This window comes from Augochlora pura, chromosome 6 (genome assembly GCF_028453695.1).
Source record: "Augochlora pura isolate Apur16 chromosome 6, APUR_v2.2.1, whole genome shotgun sequence".
Taxonomy (NCBI): domain Eukaryota; kingdom Metazoa; phylum Arthropoda; class Insecta; order Hymenoptera; family Halictidae; genus Augochlora; species Augochlora pura.
The window spans coordinates 13,770,561-13,793,168 of NC_135777.1; the positions used below are offsets into that span (position 1 = coordinate 13,770,561).

A 22,608-nucleotide genomic window follows, 5' to 3' on the forward strand; every position below is an offset into this window, starting at 1 on the left:
GAATTACCGTAAGTCCTTCGGAAGTCTCTCAGGAACAATCTACGGACCTCTGATTGTACGGAGGATCAATCTCGGAAGATTCTGGGACGTAGTTTCCCAACGTGGACGCCGAAGAGGCTTAGGATATATAAAAATCTACGTTTCGTAGAAATATACGTAAACGTAAATTACGTTAAATACAAATATATTAGAAGAAATTGGAGATCTCAAAGAACATTTCTTTGAAAACAGGGAAACTATGTATTAGGACAATTTGAAATACAGGATATGAGATAAGGTTTTTGCTTCCATTCTATATCTATACATTTATATGAAACAGGATTTTCTGCGACACTAGTAGTCAAGACTAAAACTCGAACCTGGCTTGCGTTTCGAATTAACGCAAATTGAACCTGACATAAGCGTGCTAATTGTCCAAATTCAACCATCTCATTAAATATTATACGTTGCTTTTCGTTAGGCCCTTTGTTTCTAATAAATGAATTTGACTAATCATTCGTTTATCTACATTGTTACATTAGAAGTTGACTGACACCCTCTTCAAGCTGTTATTTTATATGTACAAATATATAAATATGAACCAATAATTAAATGGTACGTAGTAAAAAAAAGTTGAGATCCGCTGCTCGCGAACTATCTCAGATTCCCTTTCCAAGATTCGATGCTCCCATACTAAGTGTTTCTACCCCTAACCACTGAATACTTTGCTAACCCACAGCTAATCGATTAAATCTTTCTTTTCATTGCAGGATCATCATCGTCGAGCGAGTCGACGGGATATTAAGCGAGCTGCGAGCAAGAACGAAGGAGATCTGGCCGAGCACAAGCCATCGAACCGAAACAACATGTTCGCAGACGGGAAAGGGTCGCCGCGGTTGAATTCGACGTTCGAAAACACCAAGAAAAAAAGAACCACCCTCTTTGCGTCCCCGCTTCGTTTTCTCTCGCCAGAGGCTCGGAAAACACGGCACAAACGTAACCGCGCGTGCACGAGGAAAAATATCCTGGCAGCACACAGCTTTTCCAGGCTGCGAGCTTCAGAGACATCAATTTGCCGCCCCAAGGGCTCGGTTGGATCATTCGAGCCAGCCGGAAATTAAAACGACCGTCGAGTCTCGATCATCTTTCCCGAGGAAGCGGCTGGTTTCCCCGGCGACAATCGTGATCTCCGTTGACAGACGGACTTTCATTTTTGTTTCTAAATCCGGGAGAGGCAGGAGAAAGTCGAAGGGCGATGGAGAGAGGCTGGGGAGAGGGGTGAAGGGTCGTAAACCTTCCGAGTGAGCACGTGCGGATCGTTACACAGAGCCACGTGGACGCGACGATTTCGTTTTACGGGATCGCGGAAAGAAGGACTCGTCGTTCGGACGATCTCGGATCTTGTAATAGGATTTCCGGGATCAACGAGTCCCTCCCTACGTGGCGGCCGGTGTCTTCGAGGCGGAGACGTAATTGCAAGAGCCGCCGTGGATTCGGACGATTCCGAAAGGTTTTCATTGTCCCCGTATAACAAGGCTGCAATCTCGTTCCGCTGTTTCCCGGCAGACCTGTATCGAGGCAGAAGAGCAAAACGAACCTCTAGTACTCTAGTCGTTATTTATTCTCTGCCTCGGTCACAGAAAGTACAATACCCTGCCACTCGATCGGAAACATTCCATCGTATCGGCTGATATTTGCAGACAACTGCGCGGTTCGAGTCAATTAAGTGTCGACTGCCTCCAAGATCCGGCAGCTAGTTAAAATCGCAAACAAATCCGCAGTGGAAGGTGCTCCTCGGTTTTGCAGCGACAGTTCGTCGAAGCGTGCGTTCAGACGCGTCCAGGACGCTCTTGTACAAAGTATTCCTTGTATCCCCCGGAGTGGCGCGTGTGCACCGACTGCCGATCGATCGAGACGTCGAATGCGAGTTTTTCTACACCTAAGACCAGTTCAGTTTCGATGGACACTAGCCGGCAGAATTTTGTGCTAATTTTTCAGTCGGCGACGCGTTGATCGCGTTGGAAAAAAGTTAAAACAATCCTTGACTTAGCCCTGATCGATAATCGAGAGATAATTGGCAGTATTTAATTCTTTTATGACGACCGCTCCTTTCGTGAAGAACAAAGTTTGCTCTTTAATTTAAAAATGACCGACAAGATTCAATAGCAAATTAACCCTTTGCGGTCGGAACAGTTCCCCACTATCGTTTCTAAGTTTGTTGCAACATTCATTCATACTCCCATATGAGACCTCACAATCTGATCAGAACAGTTGAATAATACGACAATTGCTCTTACATGCCATGTAATTATGGCATTACTCATATACATAATCAAAATCAGTCGACACAGGATCGCAAAAGGTTAAAGTAGCTGATTAAAAAAACGAGACTTTATTTCTAGCGTTAAAACGCGCCATTCTCTTGACGAATAGTTCGTGAAACGTAGAACAATTCGCGGATTCGCGTCGGCATCGATCGACGAGCGCACGCGCCCCTACTTTTTACATTTCTAGAGGTATGAAAACAATTATACCGTATAGATAGATTGCCGTACGAACGAGCGAGCAGAGTGTTCCCAACAACTGGGGAAAACAAGCGAGAGAGAAAGAGAGAGGGAAGAGAGGAAGTACTTTCGCCACTCTAGCAACACACCAAAGACTTTTTCAAAGACGAGATGAATATATATGTCCGTGCAAGCTTACTAGTGCCGCCGTGCTTTTCTGTTACGAGTTCATTTCACGTCGCTCGTACCCACCGAACGATTTGTATGAAAGTCATCGTAAGTCATCGACGGCCCCGCGTTCCGCCCGGTGCGTCCTTCCGAGGCAACGCTAACTTAGTTTCTATAACGTCTATCTGGTCTTTCACGGGATGATGATTCGCGAGCACGGGGACGAGGGCTAGAGAAAGCTCTCGGTTAACGTTCCTGCTAAAAACACAAAACAATTGTAACAAAGAAAGAGTAAGTGTGGAGAGAAGAGAAAGAATCGATTACGAGGATCGAGGGAGCCCCGGTGCGCCGAGCGGATCGCAGGGCCCAGTCATAGCGAAGAAAAGAGGAATGTATTTTATGATATTTTACGCATAAAAAAAAACAAAACGTAAATCGAAGTATAGCGATTAGTCCAAGGTAAACTTAAGTAGAAGTGTATAAAGAACGAGGACACGAGGTGCGTTGCGTCGCACGGTCCACAAAGGGGTTCAGACGAGACATCTCGACGCGAATCGGGCCCTTGAACGACGATCGTAACCGAATGTTGATTAATAGTTAAATTCACACATCGACAGTCGTCGGTCGCGATCCTGTGACGAAAGGATCGCCCGAGGGAACGCGACCAATCTTTCGATGATCAATGATCGATAAACACCACCGAGCCGCGAAAATGTCGCCCTGACACGGATGAAGGGAACCACTACGCGCTACTGTAAAATATTGTATATTGTTTCGCGTTATTTATTTTTCATTGTTTTTACTAGGAAACGCGTTTTTACGGTACTCAAGAGGATTATCGCGTAATGTTATAGCGACACGACACTCGTTCTGGTCCGCGGTGCTGTGCCTAGTCATTGTGACGAACGAACCAGAGACTATTCGTTTTTTCCACCACAGACACGATCATGCTGAGCCGTTCAACCCCAATTATATACAGAAATCAGAAACGACATTTGCAACCCGTGGATGCCGTAGAAAGACCAATCTGCTAGACCAGTGCTCGTTAAAGTGAGCCATACTACCCTGTGGTCTACTTCATTTATACGATCTACGTATCGATCTCCGAGAGCTATACGAATCCTTAAGAAAATCCAATCTGCCGCAGATTCTGTTCTGATTAGATGAAAATTAGGTATGCACGGGTTGCAATAAGTTGATTTCCATTATTTGTTTGATGAAATTAAGCTTGAGAAATGAAAAGCTATCGAAACGAGGAATGGCATCGGTTCTGTAAATACGTCTACAATTTTGCTTCGCGACATCGGAAAGACTGAAACAATAGATCATCTAAATCTTGACATGGTTTCATTAAACGATAGTAGAGGTGGTAAGGGTAAATTGTGAGAAGGGTGCAAAATGGAAGCAAGTTTTGTGAGCACAGAAATAAACCCGCTCACGATTACCAACCCCCAAAGCGTCACGAAGACAGTTCACGGCGGACCAGACGGTTTAGTAATGTTTATAAACTTCAACGTATTTCCAGCAGCTTTTGCAGTGTGTAAACTAACCAGGAGAGAACCGAAGCGAATCTAAATAGTCTAGGTGAGATTCCGGAGCGTTCAAGCTTGCGTACAGTGTTAAAACGATTAATCACGGACGTGCCGTCCGCCCTCGGTAATTTGAATCGCGACCGATAAAAAGAGAGACGATTTCTCGAGTGATCGAACGATTGTCAGAAAGTAAAACGGATGAGGTGGGGGAGAAAAAGGGCCGGGACAGAGCCGTTTCGATTTTGTACGATGCGTGAGAGCGAACGATCGCGTTCCAACGATAGTCTAATAGCGAAAACGAAAGTGCACTATGGACCGTAAAGGCTAAACTCTAGCAGCACGAAGTACGTTAACGAAGTTAATAGCGAAAATTGTTGTAAGGGAAAACGAACGCTGCAAGTATTAAACGAAAGCATAAGCCGCTGTTGATGTTTCCTAATGAAAATGAAAAAAAAAGCTAATAAAAAATACAAGTGGAACGAAAAGTGGACCGACTCGGTAAGAACATCCCTTGTGCAATAGGCACGTCGGGGGAAAACGGTTTTACGACCAGTACCAATTTATTCGACATCCTCGAGAGAGAAAAAGAAAGGTGGAGAAACATAGTTTAACGCGAGAGACACGCGAGATTTCTATTGAATTTCCATATTTCGAGTCGCGAAAAAACTCGAATTACAGTCGAGTTTACTTCTATACTAAACGAGAGACGCCTGGTCGTCCACGTGTACGTACTACCGAGAATTTAGTTTCGATCCTGCGTTCATGATCGGATTATAACGTTTGTTTCGTGAATTCGTGTCGTGTGTACATCGAAAGGAGAATGATGTTCAACAGGTTTTCGGAGCAACGGTACACGCGATCTAAACATTTATATAATGCTGACGACATTACTTGCGATTTGGTATGTGACGAATGTGAGACACGAGGAATATTTTATTCTAGTCGTATCTTTCATGCTTTGCCAAGTAAAATAATATAATTCCTGTGTTAAGTGTAATAGTCAATTATGTTTTAATAAAATCTGCCAAGATTCTTGTCAATTCTTGTGTTTTATTCTCCACTAATTCCAGGAACAACTTCCTTACAGCAGTCCCTATTCTCCAAGACATTTAACATAATTTTCATTCATCAATGAATTCTAATTTAATAAATAGTATAGTTAATTTAATAAGTTTGAGGCTGCAACAAGGGGATAGAAAAAAAAGTAGAATAAAAAGAATCACTCATAATTGAACTACCCATCTTCATGCATTTAAGTTCTGCTACAATGAATCATTTAATCAGTTAAAGAAATTTTTCTCTCAATTAACTAGTCAAAATGTTATCTATGAACCAGTTGCATAAAGATCTGCAGTCCAATGATAATTGTTTTATAAATTGTGTTAAAAAATATATATTTCTATAAAACTCTTCTTAGACAATAGTAGACAATACTATAGTAGAATCAATACACATATGCAAACTCTTAAAAATTACGCGACCAATGCATTTGACCACATACATACCAATTAGGATTTAAATAACAGTCTTTAAAATACTTAAACCTAGACATTCTTATAGCTAACTATTGTCTCCATTTTATGAATGGAAGTGGAAAATGATCTTAATTGAACCTCTTGACTATTGGCAATAATAACTGGTTGAGTTTCGTCCCACTCTTTTGGAATACCACAATCAGGTACAGTGTAAGTCAAGATATCGAAAGAGCATAAACAATCCAACAATGGAAGAAAGCTTACAGTTCCTGATAATAAAATTAACATGAAGAAAACAAGCCAAGCTTCTGCCTTACCATTACTTCTGTATTCTATTTGTGTGCATATGCAAAGTTTAGAGATAAAGATCGTTACCTGTGATCTGACGAATTACTTCACGTATCTCCTTCTGTATAGTCTTTACGTCTTTTGTTCCAACATCCGGGAGACCATTATTTGTAACATCTTTCAATCCATTGGAAGTTTGACCTTCATAATCGACCTTAAAGTCCCACTTCTCTAAAACTTCTTTGGTATTCACGTTTGTTATGACCAGAGTTACCTTTTGTACTTTTCGTTGGACCAACCACTCTTGGATTTGACCAAGAACAGTGTCTAAGAACCCCTTAATTTTATCATCTGTTGACATTAAAACGAACAGACCAAAATGCTCAGCAGGTTCGAATGTTTCTGGGGGATAAATGCCTCTTTGGTACAAAATACTGTTCACACCGTAAACTGAAACAATGAAACAGATTTCCTGAAGCAACAAAGTCGTTAGCAATGTAAATTAGTTTGAGGGGAACTTACGAAGATATTGCTTAACCAATTCCGCAGAGCCTTTCAATGTTATACATTTTGTTTTCTGTTGAGTTTCCGTCATTATTTAGAAGCAATATATCTTCAAACAGAACTCCAGAAGTCAATCTTCCGTTCAAAAACGTGAACACCTGACAAGTAACCACACAAAGCCGGTTTATTACTTTGAAAATATCCAATGTGCAACCCGGTAGCAGATATTGACCAATCAGAGATCATGAGGATTATTTCCATAGTTTCATGAACACATGGAACGTAAACCAATTATATGCATTATTTTAATTTAAAATTAAATTCTACAATATATACTGTGTTTATGAACTCAATTACTGAAGTGAAATGTTTATGTAATTACATAACGAAATATATTTAACTGTTGTACGAAATAGTAGTAAAACGATACAAAAAGTTCTCTCCCTGTGCTCTCATTGGTCGTCTGAATAAAAGATCTGAATTGCAAATTGCATCGTAGTTAAATATGATATTTATAGTATTGAATAATTGTATTATTGTAACACTGTACAAATTTATTACACTAATTTTTGTACTTTAATATAATAAATTTCAATGAAGTTTCGAACTGTTCAGACAATTCGAGACGGTTAAAGTCAATCACGATTATTTGAATTTGTCACTAATCCGATAGAGCAATTATATTGTAATATTAAAAACTAAACGCAATTATTTGTATCAACGTACAGAATGAAAAATTGAAATGAGATAATTGTAATTACATTATACTATTTATCAGCGGTCCGACCGTTTTTAATTAAACGAAGTATTCCGCAAACAATTAAAATATAACCACATGTGTGCAGTACCGGGTCCCACTCCTACCAAATTCCTGTATTCTCTAAGCTGGCTCGCACATCCCCACCATTTTACTACACAAACAACTCGGCGCAAACTGTAGAAAGAAAACAAAATACAATGTGTGATTCCGCACATGGATAGATACCTAGCTTGCTCTACTTTGCCATGCCTGCAGCCTCACTCTTTTTGCGCATTCGTTCGGTTAGCACGCATTGTGAAATTCTATTATTATTTGAAACTTCTTTAAAAAATGAATTTCGCAAAAAGAGTAAGATCGCAAGCACGGTAGAATGAAACAAGCTACATCGTTTGTTGGACTTTCTCCACATGTAGTTGTGTTGATTTCATGCTCTCTTACTCACTCGCTGTTATTCCACTTTTTTTAGTATGATGGCAGCATTGCCTTACCAGTAAATCGCTAGTCAATCAGAATAAAGAAAATTTGTATGTTGACCCTCACTAACGGATCGAGCTGCGACCGGGAAGTATACAGGAGTTGGATCCATTACTATGTGTAGTTGCGAGTCTACATTTCACATGACCCATGGTCGATTACAGCGCCACTGGAAGCGATAGGCGTGAACATCGTGCCTAATCGTGCTGGATCGTTCATCGTGCATTCCGTTGCGACTTGCGGCCAATTTTCCCAGCTCCTTGCACACGCTCCATCATGGGATCGTCTGAAGAACTGAGCGTCTCTGCCCTCGTGCACGATTATTTATTAAAAAAGGACGCATCATTGGCGAAGGTTTTTCAAAAGAAAACAAAGGCGGTGAGATTATACAAAAATTTGCTCTATATTCTTGTAATAATCGATTACTATAGTTCCGGTGCTCATGCGGTGTAAGAAGTGCCGCCATTTAGCTATACCACGTGGTCGAAATATTAGCGCTATTTTATATTGAATTTTCCGTCAAAATTAGCTTTAATTATCGTGGTCTTCACCGTTTCTCTTACAGTCTATTAACGCTTGTCCGTTTTAATATTATTTCTCTCAGTACTTCAAATTGTGTTTACAAATACAAGTTCGAACGACGCTTACGTCCTTCCATTTTTTCAGCCCTCACTGCCGAAAGGAGCGCCGTCGATACAAGAAGTATTTCAGCATTTTCAAAAAACTTCACCCAAGAAGATTTTGCTGAAAGCTCAGGCTAAAGATAGTAGTTCAGACTCGAGTTCAGAAAGTGAAGACGAGGCTCCAAAGAAAGTTGCACAAGTAAATGGCAAAGCTGCAGTTAAAGCTGTAGCAAATAATAAAAAGGAAGAGTCTTCGGATGATTCATCTAGTGAAGATGAAAAACCAGCACCAAAGGTAGCAACAGTATCTACGCCAAAAGCAGTATCTACTCCAAAAGCAGTATCTACGCCAAAAGCAGTATCTACGCCCAAAGCTGCTGCGCCAGCTAAAGCCCAAGAATCTTCCGATGATTCTTCTGACTCAGATGAAGCTGTGCCTGCTAAAACAGCAACGAAGGCTCCAGTTAAACCGATTAGTAAAAAAGAAGAATCCTCTAGTGAAGATAGTAGTGAAGAAGAGAGTCCTGTTAAACCAATTTTGAAAAAGCCTATAGCAACTCCATCTCAAATAAAGGCTGCTCCAAAGAAGCAGGACTCATCTAGTGATGACTCTGAGGATTCTGATGAACCACCTGTAAAGCGAACACCAAAAGCTCCTGTAGGAAAACCACCAGTAGCGCCTGCTAAATCATCTAGCGACGATTCTGATGATTCCTCGGACGATGAGACACCAGCTGCAATGAATGTGTCAGGAATCAAAAAGTCAGTTCCACAAAAGCAGACACCAGCCAAATCTGAAAATCAGAACACAGTTGCAAAGCGACCAGTTGCGAAAAAAGAATCTTCTTCCAGTGAAGACAGCAGCGAGGAAGAAGAGACACCTAACAAGAAACCTAAAACTCCTTCCACACCGGCTGTAACAAAAGCGGCTGCTAAAAAGAAGGAATCATCAAGCGATGATAGTAGCGAAGAAGAGGATGAACCTCCGCCTAAAAAAGTAGCTGTTGCAAAAGATGAATCTTCTAGCAGTGACAGTAGCGATGAAGAAACACCCGCGAAAGTAGTAATAGTTAAATCTGCAAAGAAAGCGGTAGCACCAGGTAAAACAGCAACGCCTGCTAAAGCAGCAACTCCAGCTAAAACAGCAACACCAGCTAAAACAGCAATGCCAGCTAAAGCAGTAACGCCAGCTAAAAAGGACTCCTCCAGTGATGATTCTGATTCTGATTCCGACGATGATAAAGCACCAGCACCTACACCTGTAGTAAAACCAGCAACGAAGAAGAAGGAATCGTCTAGTTCAGATGATTCTTCCGACGAAGAGGCAGCACCTGCTAAAGTGTCTGCGCAAGCAAAGGTGGTAGCAAAATCAAATACTAAAGCAAAGTCATCTTCCGAGGATTCTGACTCAGATTCGTCAGAAGATGAGAAACCGACGGCAACGCCTATCGCTAAAGCTGCTTCAAAATCAACAACTAAAACAGAATCGGATTCAGATGATAGCGACTCCGACGAAGAAGTAGAACAGAAAACTCCAGCCAAACCAGAAAAGAGAAAACGTAAAGAGAATGATGTGGATGATCAGACTGAGAACCAAGACACGTCACCTCCCAAGAAAGGACAGAAAAACAATTACAGTAATTTCGTGAAATCATCTAACAGCTTCAATGGCGATAAGGTATAAATATGTCTTGTCGATTCCCATTATTTTTTGAAGAGAGCATTATGATTTACTAGATTTTATGTTTAGCAATCGAAAAATATCCCATTTCGTCGCGTAAAGGATGAAGATGTAAATTTGGACCCAAAATTGGCAAACAATTCATTTGAGGCGAAGGTAAATGCTCGGAAACATCCGAGAGACACAGGTCACTCGCCGTTTTGTGATAGCTTGAGACCATGTTTCCGTGCATTCACCAACCTTCTTCAAAAATGCTCTTGAGAAACTATGCTCCCTGAAATGTTTATTGCTCAACGGAAACGGCGATTGACCTGAGTTTCTCTTTTGTTCCAGGAGATGGACGAGAATCAAGAAGAGGGTGATTTTAAGAAACATGGTGGAAGGAATAATTTTGGTGGAAATAGAGGTGGTGGTTTCGGTGGAGATAGAGGCGGTGGTTTCGGAGGAAGGGGCGGTGGTTTTGGACGAGGAGGATTTAGGGGTGGTCGAGGTGGTGACCGGGGTGGTAGGGGCGGTGGTGACAGGGGTGGTCGCGGAGGGTTCAGAGGCGGTCGAGATGGTTTCAGAGGTCGTGGTCGGGGTGGTTTTGAAAACAGAAAATCGTGGAGTGGTCAGGACAACGGAGGGGGTAAATCTGATGGATTCAGAAAATCGTGGGGTGATGGTGACAGGGGTGGTGGTCGCGGTGGATTTAGAGGGGGCAGGGGTGGTTTTGAGAAAAGGCAATCCTTCGATAGTTCACAATCGCAAAATAAAAAGATAACGTTTGCCGATTGATCATATACATTTTGTACAAAGGTGAGGAGCAGTTAGTGTGGAGTAGATTAATTAATAAACCGTAGATCTTCATGCATTCGTGCTTCATACATAGGTTTAAAGCGAATCAATTCAATTCTTCCATTTTTATAATAGAATTTTTATCTGGCATGGAGACCTGCAGTTTACAAATTGAACTAAACGTCGAAACGATTATTAAAAGAAGAACTTGTGGTTCGACAGAGAGGTGCACGAGGCTCTTGGGGAGAAAAAGCCAATCAAGACTTGAAGTTCACAAGGGGAAAGTCATTTCGTCACGAGAAGACGAAGAAGAAACGTGGTAGCTACCGCGGCGGTCAAATAGATACTAGCATCAATTCCATTAAGTTCGAGGATTGAGGAAGACGTATTATAAAGCGTGTATGTAAATGTTTGAAACGTTATTAGCAAGTACGGTTAGTTAAGCAAAGTATGATAAGGCAATCTAAGCTTTCATTTCGCATGGCAATTGTTTCAAGATTTTTGAAGCTGTAACGTTGACGTAATTATCAAACAGCTGCTGTAAAGCGACGCGAATTTAAGAACGTCCTTCGTTCTCGTTGGACGACATGGTTGCGTTCTCCAACAATTTTAGTATCTATAAGACGGCCATTTCCAATTGCTGCTCGATAGACCCGTGGAATCACTGATTTATTTTAATACGAGAGGTATAGTTAAATCTAAACTATCTCAATATTGGGTAGTGTCTGTACTATAAGATATTCAACGTTGTTTATTGCAATATGTAACATATTTCGTGAACGTAGTGTTCCTAGTATAGATAGGAAATTTCACTCAGAACATCAGTTTAACATCTAATTTCGAACTGTAATCGACTATTTTTAAGCTCTTATTCCGTCGGGGTGAGTTTTTTTCTATATTCTACATTACCACTTTGTAGTCCCATATAGTAGACACTAGAGATTCGTATTTCACGTATACTTGAATCACGTGTACACATGCACTTCATGTACGCTTACTTCAGTACGTGTTATTAAGAACACGTTTACTCGTGAGTTATTTCACGTATATTTAAACGCACGTGTATTTAGTTAAGCGTGCATTTATTTCAGTTGATTATTAAATTGCAGTATAGATTTTGGAATATCGGTATTAATTTATTATGGATTAAAGCTATGACTTTTATTAACATGCTTTTTATTATGTAACATATGTTTTTGACAAATGAACATAATTTTTTCGTAACAAACTATCATGTTTCCTTAAACACATAGTACAAATTAATATTATAATGTCTTTATTAACATGTAATTGTTATTAACAAAATTATTAAAAAGCCAATGTGTTAATTTATTGACGTCAATTATTTTCAAACCATACTACTATTAATGAAATTGTCGTTTTCATTCATTTAGATACTTAACATCGATATTTGAAGACCCATAGCTTCGATCGATAAATAAATATCGATATTCTAAAAATTGCGTCAATTTAAAGGATCCTCATAAATGTATGTGTGTCTAAACATGTGCGAAATAATTCACAGGTACACGTATCCTTATTATAACGCGTACTAAATTACGTGTATATGACGTACACGTGTATGTTTTTAGACACGTTCAAAAACATGATCTCTAGTTGAAACCTGTTCACTTTTGTTTTCTTTATAAGTAGATCAATGTTCGACGATACAGGATGACCCGGGAGCGCGTAGATAGACGCGTAAATCGTGACCTTTAAAGGACTAATATTTATACGAAACAAAAATATAAATGACGATAGACATTTTTTTATACAGCCAACTGACATGCAATCACTTTTCTAAAGTTGATCGCCTTTCATTATGTGTAAACACAAAAGATGAACCAACATGACTCAGACATGCGAAATTGGTTCAATTTCATTGTTAATTTGAAAATATGCATCTTTGTACGATATTATTGTCATCTCAAAAATAAATATAAACAGAGTATGTAATCTACATAACTGTGCTGTAGTTTTTTACCCTATAAACATCTTCACGTCATCTAACAAGTGTTTTATATTTTCGTGCCCTGCTACTTATGACTTCCTTTCACACGATCTTACAATCACCGCTTCAACTTCCAGGAAAATGATTATTATCGCTCTGAAAAATCTGAATCGATTCTGCTAATGTTAATCGGTAAGCATACGAAATTAAAATATTCTTACATCTTTCCTTTTTTCAAAAAATTGTCAAAGAAGAAAAGATACTTTTAGTTTGCCATTGAGCGATCTTGATCGAAGAATCTGGTAATTCCTATAAAATTTCGGATGAGATTCGCGCGGGTCGTGAACGAGGGCGTTCTGGGTTACCTTCTTTCGTTTCCTCTTTAAGCTTTTCCTCCAATAAAAGAAAAAATAAACGGTTCGGAGGTAGAATAGGGGCCGATATTCCGCATCCCATCCCCCCTTTCTACCTGGCTTCGCCGTGCACAGAGAGGCGGTTACTTACGATTCTACAGTCAACCTCTGGACATCCACCTGTGAAGACGGAGGAGGTGTACGACCCCACGGTATCCGGTGCAGTGACATGTACAGTGTTTAAGAGACCCGTGTGGCCCCGTTTTCGATTCTCGAGCCCTTCGATCGATTGATGTAAGGCGCGCAATCGATCGAGTCACTGCCAACGGACCGAGAAAAGGATTTTCCCTGCGCCAGTGTCAGAATCGATCTTCCTCACGGTGAGTGACACCATGAAGCACTATCATATTTCCAAATTTAATCTCGAAATTAACGTTAGGACTATCAGGCACCAGAAGAAGAGTCGTAGAAACCTTTTTTTAAAAACACTAGAGACTATCTGCTAAAATGTGACTTATGAATTTGGAATAGATCGTGTTGGCTCTTGTTAGTTCTTGATAGTCTTAACGTTAATAAATTCGTTGGATGAATCGTGTCGAAGAATACATGATGTTCCCCGACAAGTCGGGTCCCAATTAGACGAATTGAACTCGCGCAGAATTTAAACGAAAATTTCTCTCCGTGCCCGCGACCTCTAATTAAAGTCCTGAACAGGTTGGCCCAAGGAGAAACGAGAAAATAATTATCATTGCTTTTGACCCACCGATGAACGAACGCCACGTGCTCTGTCGCAGTCTGCGCGTAAATCTTTGGTAACCTCGGAAATCTCTGTTGGAAACATTCCGGGCAGGTACGAGAGCAACGGAGCATCTCGAAAATGATTATTGCCCCTGAGTTAGAGTACCACGACCGCTGAGATCCTCGGAACGTTTATTATCCGAGGCGAATGTTCGACGTTTAGGTGCCCTTGCCTCCCAACTGGCTTACCTCCGTGTAATTTTCTTGGAACCTTTGTTCTTCTTTGTAGCGATCTATTCAACCCATTAATGGATTGATGCATCTATCCCGAAATTTAAAAGAACATTCGTTGTTTCACTATATTTCCGATGCTGCGAAGCGAAATTGATTCCCATTTACTAACTCGAGAAAAATGAGCTTCGTCTCCAAAGTCTTCAGAAGGAAGTAAAAGTAATAACTTTTCCGAGCTATTGGAGATATCAACGATATCAAAACAATAACTGAAGCATTGTCAATGAGAAATAGCATTTACATTATAGTTCAGGAACCGCAGTTTTGTGGAAGTAATAAAAGATAAGAAGACAATTCTCGAAAGCGGAATGGGAGGAATTTCGACCGGCTGACAGTTAGAATAATGTATTCACGAAACGAAGCGCCGAAATGGTTGTACCGTTATCGAAGACAAGGATGAATAAACACAGTATACACTCGATAAAGAACAGCCGAAGCGAGAGGAGAAGACGGTTTTGGACGGTTCATCTTTCCCGTTAGAATCAGCTGCGTGACGCGTTTATGGTCCACAGGGAATCTGTTCCCGACACGGCCGGAAGTACAGTTCTTTCTTAGATTCTTCCTCGTCCGATAGCTGAACTGCTTTAACATTTTCTGCCGCGAGATGTATATCGTTTCGCGGGTTTTTCGCCCTTGGAGAGTCCACCGGCTGGTGGACCCGTTAAGGAATCGTTATCTCGATCCAGTATAGCCTGTTAATTATTCCCGCGACGCGTTAGCATATTAACAGTACTCCGGGAGGGAACCCTGTAACAAAAGCCTGGAACGACGTGAGAAGTTGCGCCGTCGACGAATAATTGTTCCTCTCTCGATCCTAAATTACCGTGAGCAAGGCGACCGGTGGAAGTTCACCCGGATCTCTCAAGTTCAGGTGATTCTCACGTGCGACTCGGCTCGGCCCCGTCTTCGCTCGTCTTCGCTAGCTCGGATCGCCGTTATATAATACCTCGAGACGCGGACACGCGGATACAAACCCCCTAGATATTTATCCGAACCGCTTTATTGCGCGATCGGTATCAGGCCGGCAATTACACGCCGTCGTGTTACAACGCGATCTTCGTCCTGCTCATCCTGATCCAGCGCGATTCGCCTGCGAAACTCTCGCGACGAAAAGAGGCTGAACAAATTCTGCGACCCCACTGAGAACTGTCTTAATTAACTCGGCCAAAGGATCCACGTCTATTCCAGTTTCCATGATCCAGTAACCATTCAATTCGCAATTTATTCATTCCCATACAAGTCGTTCATTATCTCACCGCGGCCTTAGATTCGTCGCCATTGTTAGCTGTCTGGAAATAGTTCCGTCAATGCTTCACAATGTTTCCGTTAATTTCGACACGGTAGTACAGAAGCGATGACGCGGATTTCTGGTATTCGTGACCAGATTTGCCACTTTTAGACCGTTCATCTGTACTTGGATCCGAATAAATATATTCCGACGGAATTACAGCAAGAAATCGATTTAAACCAGTTTACATGAAATCTTGATGCTGCATCTAACAGGAAGAGTGTATTATATTCTTCCTGCGTGATAACAAGTCTCGTCTTGCATAATTTAATGCAAACAAAACTGTCGCGAAGGAACCATAAGAGCAAACAAGTGTTGATCAATTTCCAAAGAGTAATAGTGTTTGGAACAAGTTCTGACGCGTGGAAAATTGATTCGTGGATGTTTAGGTGTCTACGAAGAGCTTCGGGAACCAGCGTCAGAAGTCTGAGAACAGCCGTACGCTTCCTGAAGAAACAGATACGCGACGCTGGTCACGGGCAACGACCAGCCTTGAGTGCCGCCCATTAATGATTTCCTTCCTTTCCTTTTCCCACGCGCGATTTATCACTTCACCGGGCTCGAAGATATCGTTTCCGTTCGGCTGGCATCGTTCGTTGCCAACGGTCAAGGATCACCGGTGAGGATCCATCGACCAGGTTCCAACGGCTGCGAATTTCGCGAGATGTTCGAAACCGAACATCGACCTCCATCGATCGGCCACGGCGGCGTGCTTTCACTCCCGTTCGATCGACGACAAACGTGCGTGTAACGGAAGTTACACTGGACCCGGCAACCTAGAAACCCCGAACTCCGTACAGGGTTCGACGCCGATCATACGCGAGGCTAATTGTTATTCTTAATCGCATCCGACCGTCACTCTCTCGCGGCGACGCGACGCCATCGTCCGAGGAGCTCGAAAGCGAAAAAAAACGTGGCAAATACCACGGCGCTATCAGCCCGTGAAACGTGGAACACCGGCGAAGCCTCAAATTACGGGAAAAAGGAGTCGATGTGAAACGATTCTCAAGTGTCGATGATCTCCTCTGCCGCACAGCGTCGATGACTAGATCCTTCTGCATTTGCGACACGTGCGAGTTTCTCGGACACAGGAAACCGTTTATATCGACGGTATTTTTATTTCATTTGCGCTCTAATCGTTCACTGGATAGGCAATATCTGCGAAACTGTATCATCGGCAAGTTTCATGGTGAGATCCGTTCGTAACAAACTCTCCGGAGGCTTATTAATTTGTTGTTGCTCTATTTGATTTTACACGGAAAGATCTACATTTCTTTGATACATATCTAGCAGAAAGTAGGACAGGCTACAGTTGAGCGAGCAGCTAAATTAAATCAAACTCTTTTCAAGCCTGTTCTCAGAACGAGGATATATTTTCGGTGGGGACTCGGCGAATTTTTTCGCGACTAGTCACCGAGTCCAGTCGGAATCGTTTACTCTTGCTCTTGACCCCGTGCGAACTCGAGCCTCGAGACCGTGCTCAGTGATACCTTGTCACGGTGACAGCGCGTTCTCTGCCGTACGGATCCCCGTAATCCGTGTCCGCTGCCAACGGCGTCATTGTTTTATTCATGAACCGCCTTTCAGCGGCGTAATTAGTTTCCCATTAATAGGATCCGCGAACAGAGGCCCCCGATACGTGAAACAATTCGCTCGTTTTCGTGGTAGTCGTCCATACTCCGTGCGCAAACATTCTGCCCTCGTTCCAGGAAACGCCCTGTTCACGAAAACCCATTGTTATTATAATCGAACCAGTTCTGCTTGTCTGCTCCGCCGTCGAAACAAATTGGCTCGGTCCTTCGTCGAGCGACTCCATTCACGCGTCTCTTTGCTTCTGCTTTCAGATGTCCAGGTACCTCGGTCTGATCCTCGTTATCACCAGCTGCGGCCACGTGTACGGCGCCAAGAAATGCGAAGGGAACGGGCTGGGTCTGAAGTACGTCTGGGGGGACGCGCTCACCGACCCGATGGACTGCATAGGTCCGAACAACCAGCAGTATCCGTCGTAAGTGTTCCCCCTTTTACGGAATTTTATGAGGCCGCCGTCGATACCGTTATCAATACCAAACAATGTCGTAGCGCCGTGATATCGAGAAGCGCGAAGAACCTGTGGGCGGGAGGCAGGACGGCTAGGTACCATCAACCGAGGACGATCGATCCTGAATCAACCAGGCAGGCGCTGCTCCACAACTACAAGGTCGCACGCGGAGACTATTCCATGGCGATGGAGAGCTCTCGGAACGGTAAGCCCTAATCTAAACCACAGACGCGAGCTTACATCGAAGAGACTTTGGCGAACAACTCCTCCGAGTCCTTTGATCGGCTTTGGTTCAGATAATTACCTTAAGCAGTGGCACGTTCGTTGCCGATGACTTAAAACGTTGAGCACCCCTTAGATGAAGCACCCCTGATTGGCTTTAGTTTCTCCATTATGATCGTCGACGGTATCGTACATTGAGCAACGAGAAGAAACATCTACCTAGAGGTTTCTCAGAAAAATAAGCTGAAACCATGGACAAGCCTATGGATCCAAAGAGAGAAACTCAATCTTCTCATCGTTCTCTAAGCGAGAAGCAAAGTAGAAAATACCTCGGACAGACTACAAGCTCCGTTAGGGAGCTGCGAAGCCAATACTAAACATCTTTGAACGTTCGTCCGGGTTTTTCATAGCAGAGATCCATCCGAGGAACGACTCGGTTCGATTGGATTCGAAAGCCGGACGTTACAGAAACGTCGACGATTCCTATTTGGCCGGGCTGTGCGTGCTTTAACGGATCGCGATCGGGCCGAGATGGAAGCACGCGGAAGACGAACTCGTCCCTCTTGTTCGCGACAGCGGTCGAGCCGGTTGCCTGAATCGCGAATAATCGCCGCCAGCTGTCACCTACATCCTCAGCGAAGCGTTCGTTATTTATTTATCCTGCCCCTGCCCCTTCGTCGAAATAGAATCTTGTGGAATAGCTGGAGGAACAGTTGCACAACCGCGATGAAGCCATTCGCCAACTGTCAGCTCCGTTGCACTCCGGCTAATTTATAATTATTGCGGTCGTTCTCGCGGTCTATCATCGAGGCGTACCCGTTCGCGCGCATCTTCACAAGGTTATTGTACCGTGACTGATCGTACGCAAACATTCTGATCGTTTGGCGCGAATTCTACACTTCGGGGTACCGTTGCTGCGAGAACGGTGTAAAACGTGTCACTTGTTCTGCGAACGCTTCGGCGTTTTGCATTGCTGATTCCGGCAGCGTTCCATGCCGACAGCAACGCTGTTTCGACGTTTTCACGGTCTCCTGAATTCGCTGGATTCAGGAGGTGGTGAATTTTGGGAGCGACTCCACGATCCTGTTCGAAAGACATTTGGAATTCATCGGATGTCCTCAGACGCGAAAGCCCGTTCGGCTTCGTTTTCGAGCACGGTCGCGCGTGCTCGAAATTGTAGAAAAATCGGAGCAACCGGTTACGCGATGCGTGTGCCGGCGCATCGCAGCCTTGAATTACGCAGCTGTCCTTATGACACGAAAACCCGATTAATGCCGGTCGCGGTCTCTGCCGCGCTGACCGGTCGTGATTTCGCTCGAAATTCACTGGTCGTGTAGGAGACCCGGAATTTTTCTCGTGAAAACGCAACGGCTGATTACTTCGGTAGTTGCGACCGGCGTCACGACTCCCGGTCCCTTGGATAATGGCTCCGCGGTGCAGGACGACGGTAATAAGGCACCGTGTTATCCGTCCAATACAGTTATCGCTGGTTCTGCTCATAACGGGACCCATCGGCGACCCACTCATCGTTTCGAACACACGAGCCGATAGAATTCCGAAGAAAGGGCAACAATCACCCAGACAAAACATCGCATTCTCGCCGGCATTCGCGCGATTGTACACATTAATGCTTCGAAGATGATCTATGCAACCAAATTTCATTCGAATTTCTAATTTCTAAACGGTTTGAAAATCTAGACTCTGTAGTTTTGTTTCCTATTAAATAACCAGTAAGTTACTGTGACTTCGTGATTGCAGTTAAGCATTTTTATGGATGGCTCGCTTCAACCTATCATTATACCCACGGATTACTTAGATGCTTCGTCTAAGATTGTAAAATTTATAGTATCTGTACCAGAATTTATATTAATAGATCGTGTGAGCTTCTTTTTCATTTACGTTTTGCTTTGTTGCTGCATTGTTAGATTATTGGATTAGATTTAATAAGATTATCAGACTATTAGTTGTGATCATAAACAATAGAAAGGGATTAGGAAATATGTGTATTTATGGTTCATCGCACAGTGAGAAGATGAACTGTAAACTGGATATCATCTTAAGCTCAGTGAACAAAAATTAAATGAATAAAAAAAAAGATAAACACTAGATACTATATTTAGATTTTTAATCTCTAGATTCTAGAATCTATAACACCAAAAGGATGACACAGTAATGACTACAAAACCGTGATCGTAACAGGAGCTTACAGTCCACGACGTCTTTAACAGGGATCAATAATCTTCTGCCTGCAGGACGAGCGTTTTCTTCGAAAGAGTCCTGCGGCTCCGCGGCCAGATTATGCAAAACGAGGTACAACACCACGGCCCCCATGTACGGAGTCAGCTTAACCAGCGGCCAGCCGGTGACCATCGTCCAGAAGTTTCCCGATCTGCTACAGCAGGTTGTGTTCGAGGTCTGCGAGTAAGTAGTCGCCGGTGTAATTTTACCCGTTAATCCTCTTGCGATCCGTGTTCCGGTGAAATCCGCGACCGATCGTTATCCACTGTTACTTTCTTGGCACGTCGTATCGCGAACCGTGAATCGAATCGTCCGAGCCGAATTGAAATTCATCGGGCTCTATTGGCGAGGCGATTCGGATGTGGCACAGTGGGCCGAACAGGTCTACGAGACCGCGTTCGTGACCGGGAGCGGGCCTACTTCTGAAACTTTTTTGGGCCCGTGTGTGCTCGCACGATCGCCGCTGCAGGAACACATATGTGTTGACATATTTTTCATATTTCCATCATTTTCAAAAGCAATTGCAGAGTTGATCTCAAACATAAATCTGACACGAATTGGTCGTGACTTTTTAAGACACTATTAAGGTTTTCCTCGTCCCGTGGCTGGGATCTGCCCCAAACGCTGTAGACAATAGCGATGCCGATCGACGAAATTAATCAGCGATTCGTCGCCACGCTGTGTTTCAGGTCGAAAGAGTGCGACATGGTCCACGGCGAATGCACGCAGACCTACGTGCCCTACCTGTTTCTGGTGATACCGCTGGGACCGGTGACCCTGACCGGTCAAGATTACGTTCTGGTCGAGAGCGGTTGCGTCTGCAAGCCGAGGAATTCGGCGAGCGCCACGTCGGAGCCTCCGGCCGTCCCAAGCTTTTAAACGTTCGTCGAACTCGTGGTGGCCGGCATTGGGGCATAAAGATCCCCGGGAGCTGGAAGATCTCTCGGATCTCTCGATCGCCACGCAACGAGTCGCCTCGCGCCGCTTCGGACCGCTTCGGACTGCGATGAATCGGTGGCTGGTGACCCCGAGCTCCGACAACCTCGCCGAGGGACCTAGTAACCTCTTTGAAGCCAGCTCGATCGCCGAGAGAGACCAGTACTTAAGCTGATAGAGAATGATTTCTCGGGAGAGATCGGGAAAATCGAAGACTTCTCTTCTCGCTCCAAGTTGCTGCTTTCCTTCCGCGACCGAACGGAGGCAGGGGCCACTTTTACCTTGGATCGAACGACCTCCCTTTTTTGGTCCAGGGTGACACGATTTGCCGGAGATCGTGCTCCCGGCGACCCGCCACCCGGAAAATCCATTTCCGTCCGGAAGACTCGCGACGACGACGATCCTCGCGTATCTCTGGACATTCGCCGATCTGCGCACTGCCCAAACGAAAAAATCAGCGGTTCACGGTCGAACAGCGACGCCTGTTCGTCACACTATCCTCCTCGATCTACGACGAGCTAAGACTCGACCCCCAAAACAGTTCGAAGAAGTTATTTCACGATGAAAAAACGAATCGGAGCAGCGCGCGATGGCGGTCGTTTCGCGGAATCCGGTCTCGGAATTCGATCGAGTTCACTAGACCTGGCTCGCGAGCCGGTTTCGAGCAGGTGGTACAGACCGCTTCGTAACAACGTTCCGTTCGGCCAGCATCGGCTGGTGGTTATTCTTTCCAGGAGAGTCATAAAGTTATATCATTCCCCTCGACTGGACCGTAACGAGCCGGAAACCCTATTAATGCCTTCTCCGATTCTCGAACCGCTTAGCACCGTGATGCTATCTCCGGTTCATATTTTATTCGGCCGTTGCTTCGACTCATTCCACTCCGCATACTATGGCAAACATCTTCGGGAATGAAACGTCCACTCGAATGCCGCAGGCGTCTCGAATGTCTTCTTGTTCTCCTAGAAACGAAACACGTCTTTGACCCCTCCGCGTTGATGATTCAGATGTTTTAGTAGTCTTTAATCCTAGAAAGCCGCGTGACCAATTTGGGAACTGTGTCAGAGTCAATGAACAGACGTCGTTCGCGATGCGTTGGTCAGAAATCGATTCGGAAACGTTTGATTTTCTTCGGGGTCTTTGTAGTGCCCACACCGGTATGCATTTTTCTCACGGTTAATTGACGTCTAAGAATTTAAGATCGATGAGTCAGCTGGTCGAAAGGTGAAGCATCGGTGTGAAAAAGCGAGGCACCCTGCCTGCCTGCTCGCCGGAGGATCGCTCTTGTTTCACCGACGATCGAGTGGCTCGACTGGCCCGCTTATGGTTCTCGGAACCGGACTCCGAAGGACTCGATGTCGGAATCGTAGCGACGCGACGAACAGGATGGACGTGCAGTCGTAGTACGAATGGACCGTTCCATGAATTCCGATGAGTATAATGTACCGTTAGCCGCTTTGCGGGACCCTTCACCTCGATTTACTTCGCTCGGTGATTTCATAGACGAGATCCTTGCGGCGCGGCGCCCCAAAAGCGGCGCAGACTCGCGCGTTTCCCGCTCATTCATGCCGCTGTCCGCGCCACTTAACACGAACAACCGTTCGCGGGCTTGTACCTTTTTCGAATCGAGGATCTATGATTTATGGGACGATCCTAACCGTACCGCTGACTCTCGGAGATCGTTAAACACGTCTTAAAAGCATCGTTTCCTGCACGCTGTATCGATCTGAAACTACTCGCTAAATTAATTATCTCCTAGAGAAAGCACAGCCTAACTGTCGGGCACCG

At 43.9% G+C, this 22,608-nt stretch overlaps 3 protein-coding genes across 5 annotated transcripts; 2 read left to right on the plus strand and 1 right to left on the minus strand.

Annotated features, from left to right (window-relative positions):
• Positions 1–5,601: 5,601 nt before the first annotated feature.
• On the minus strand, positions 5,602–6,618 carry Mad2 (mitotic arrest deficient 2). The gene is made up of 3 exons (XM_078182879.1): positions 6,469–6,618; positions 6,034–6,396; positions 5,602–5,927 (listed from the first exon to the last, which is right to left on the minus strand). The coding sequence occupies exons 1-3, from the start codon at positions 6,539–6,541 to the stop codon at positions 5,728–5,730; spliced, it is 636 nt and encodes a 211-aa protein (XP_078039005.1). The 5' UTR covers positions 6,542–6,618; the 3' UTR covers positions 5,602–5,727.
• Positions 6,619–7,885: 1,267 nt separating this feature from the next.
• On the plus strand, positions 7,886–12,175 carry Nopp140 (nucleolar and coiled-body phosphoprotein 1). 3 transcript variants are annotated; one of them, XM_078183222.1, is made up of 4 exons: positions 7,886–8,062; positions 8,351–9,985; positions 10,058–10,144; positions 10,988–12,175. In XM_078183222.1, exons 1-4 carry the CDS (start codon positions 7,961–7,963, stop codon positions 11,141–11,143), a joined length of 1,980 nt encoding a protein of 659 aa, XP_078039348.1. In that variant the 5' UTR covers positions 7,886–7,960; the 3' UTR covers positions 11,144–12,175. The 3 variants fall into 3 exon arrangements, with proteins under 3 accessions (XP_078039348.1, XP_078039346.1, XP_078039347.1); XM_078183220.1 differs by lacking the exon at positions 10,058–10,144 and adding an exon at positions 10,322–10,786 and having other exon boundaries at positions 10,988–11,126; XM_078183221.1 differs by lacking the exons at positions 10,058–10,144; positions 10,988–12,175 and adding an exon at positions 10,322–10,980.
• A 1,214-nt stretch (positions 12,176–13,389) lies between these two features.
• LOC144470999 (uncharacterized) lies at positions 13,390–22,496 on the plus strand. Its single transcript, XM_078182635.1, has 5 exons — positions 13,390–13,449; positions 17,231–17,391; positions 17,466–17,629; positions 19,899–20,067; positions 20,574–22,496. Exons 2-5 carry the CDS (start codon positions 17,231–17,233, stop codon positions 20,761–20,763), a joined length of 684 nt encoding a protein of 227 aa, XP_078038761.1. The 5' UTR covers positions 13,390–13,449; the 3' UTR covers positions 20,764–22,496.
• The last annotated feature ends 112 nt before the right edge of the window (positions 22,497–22,608 follow it).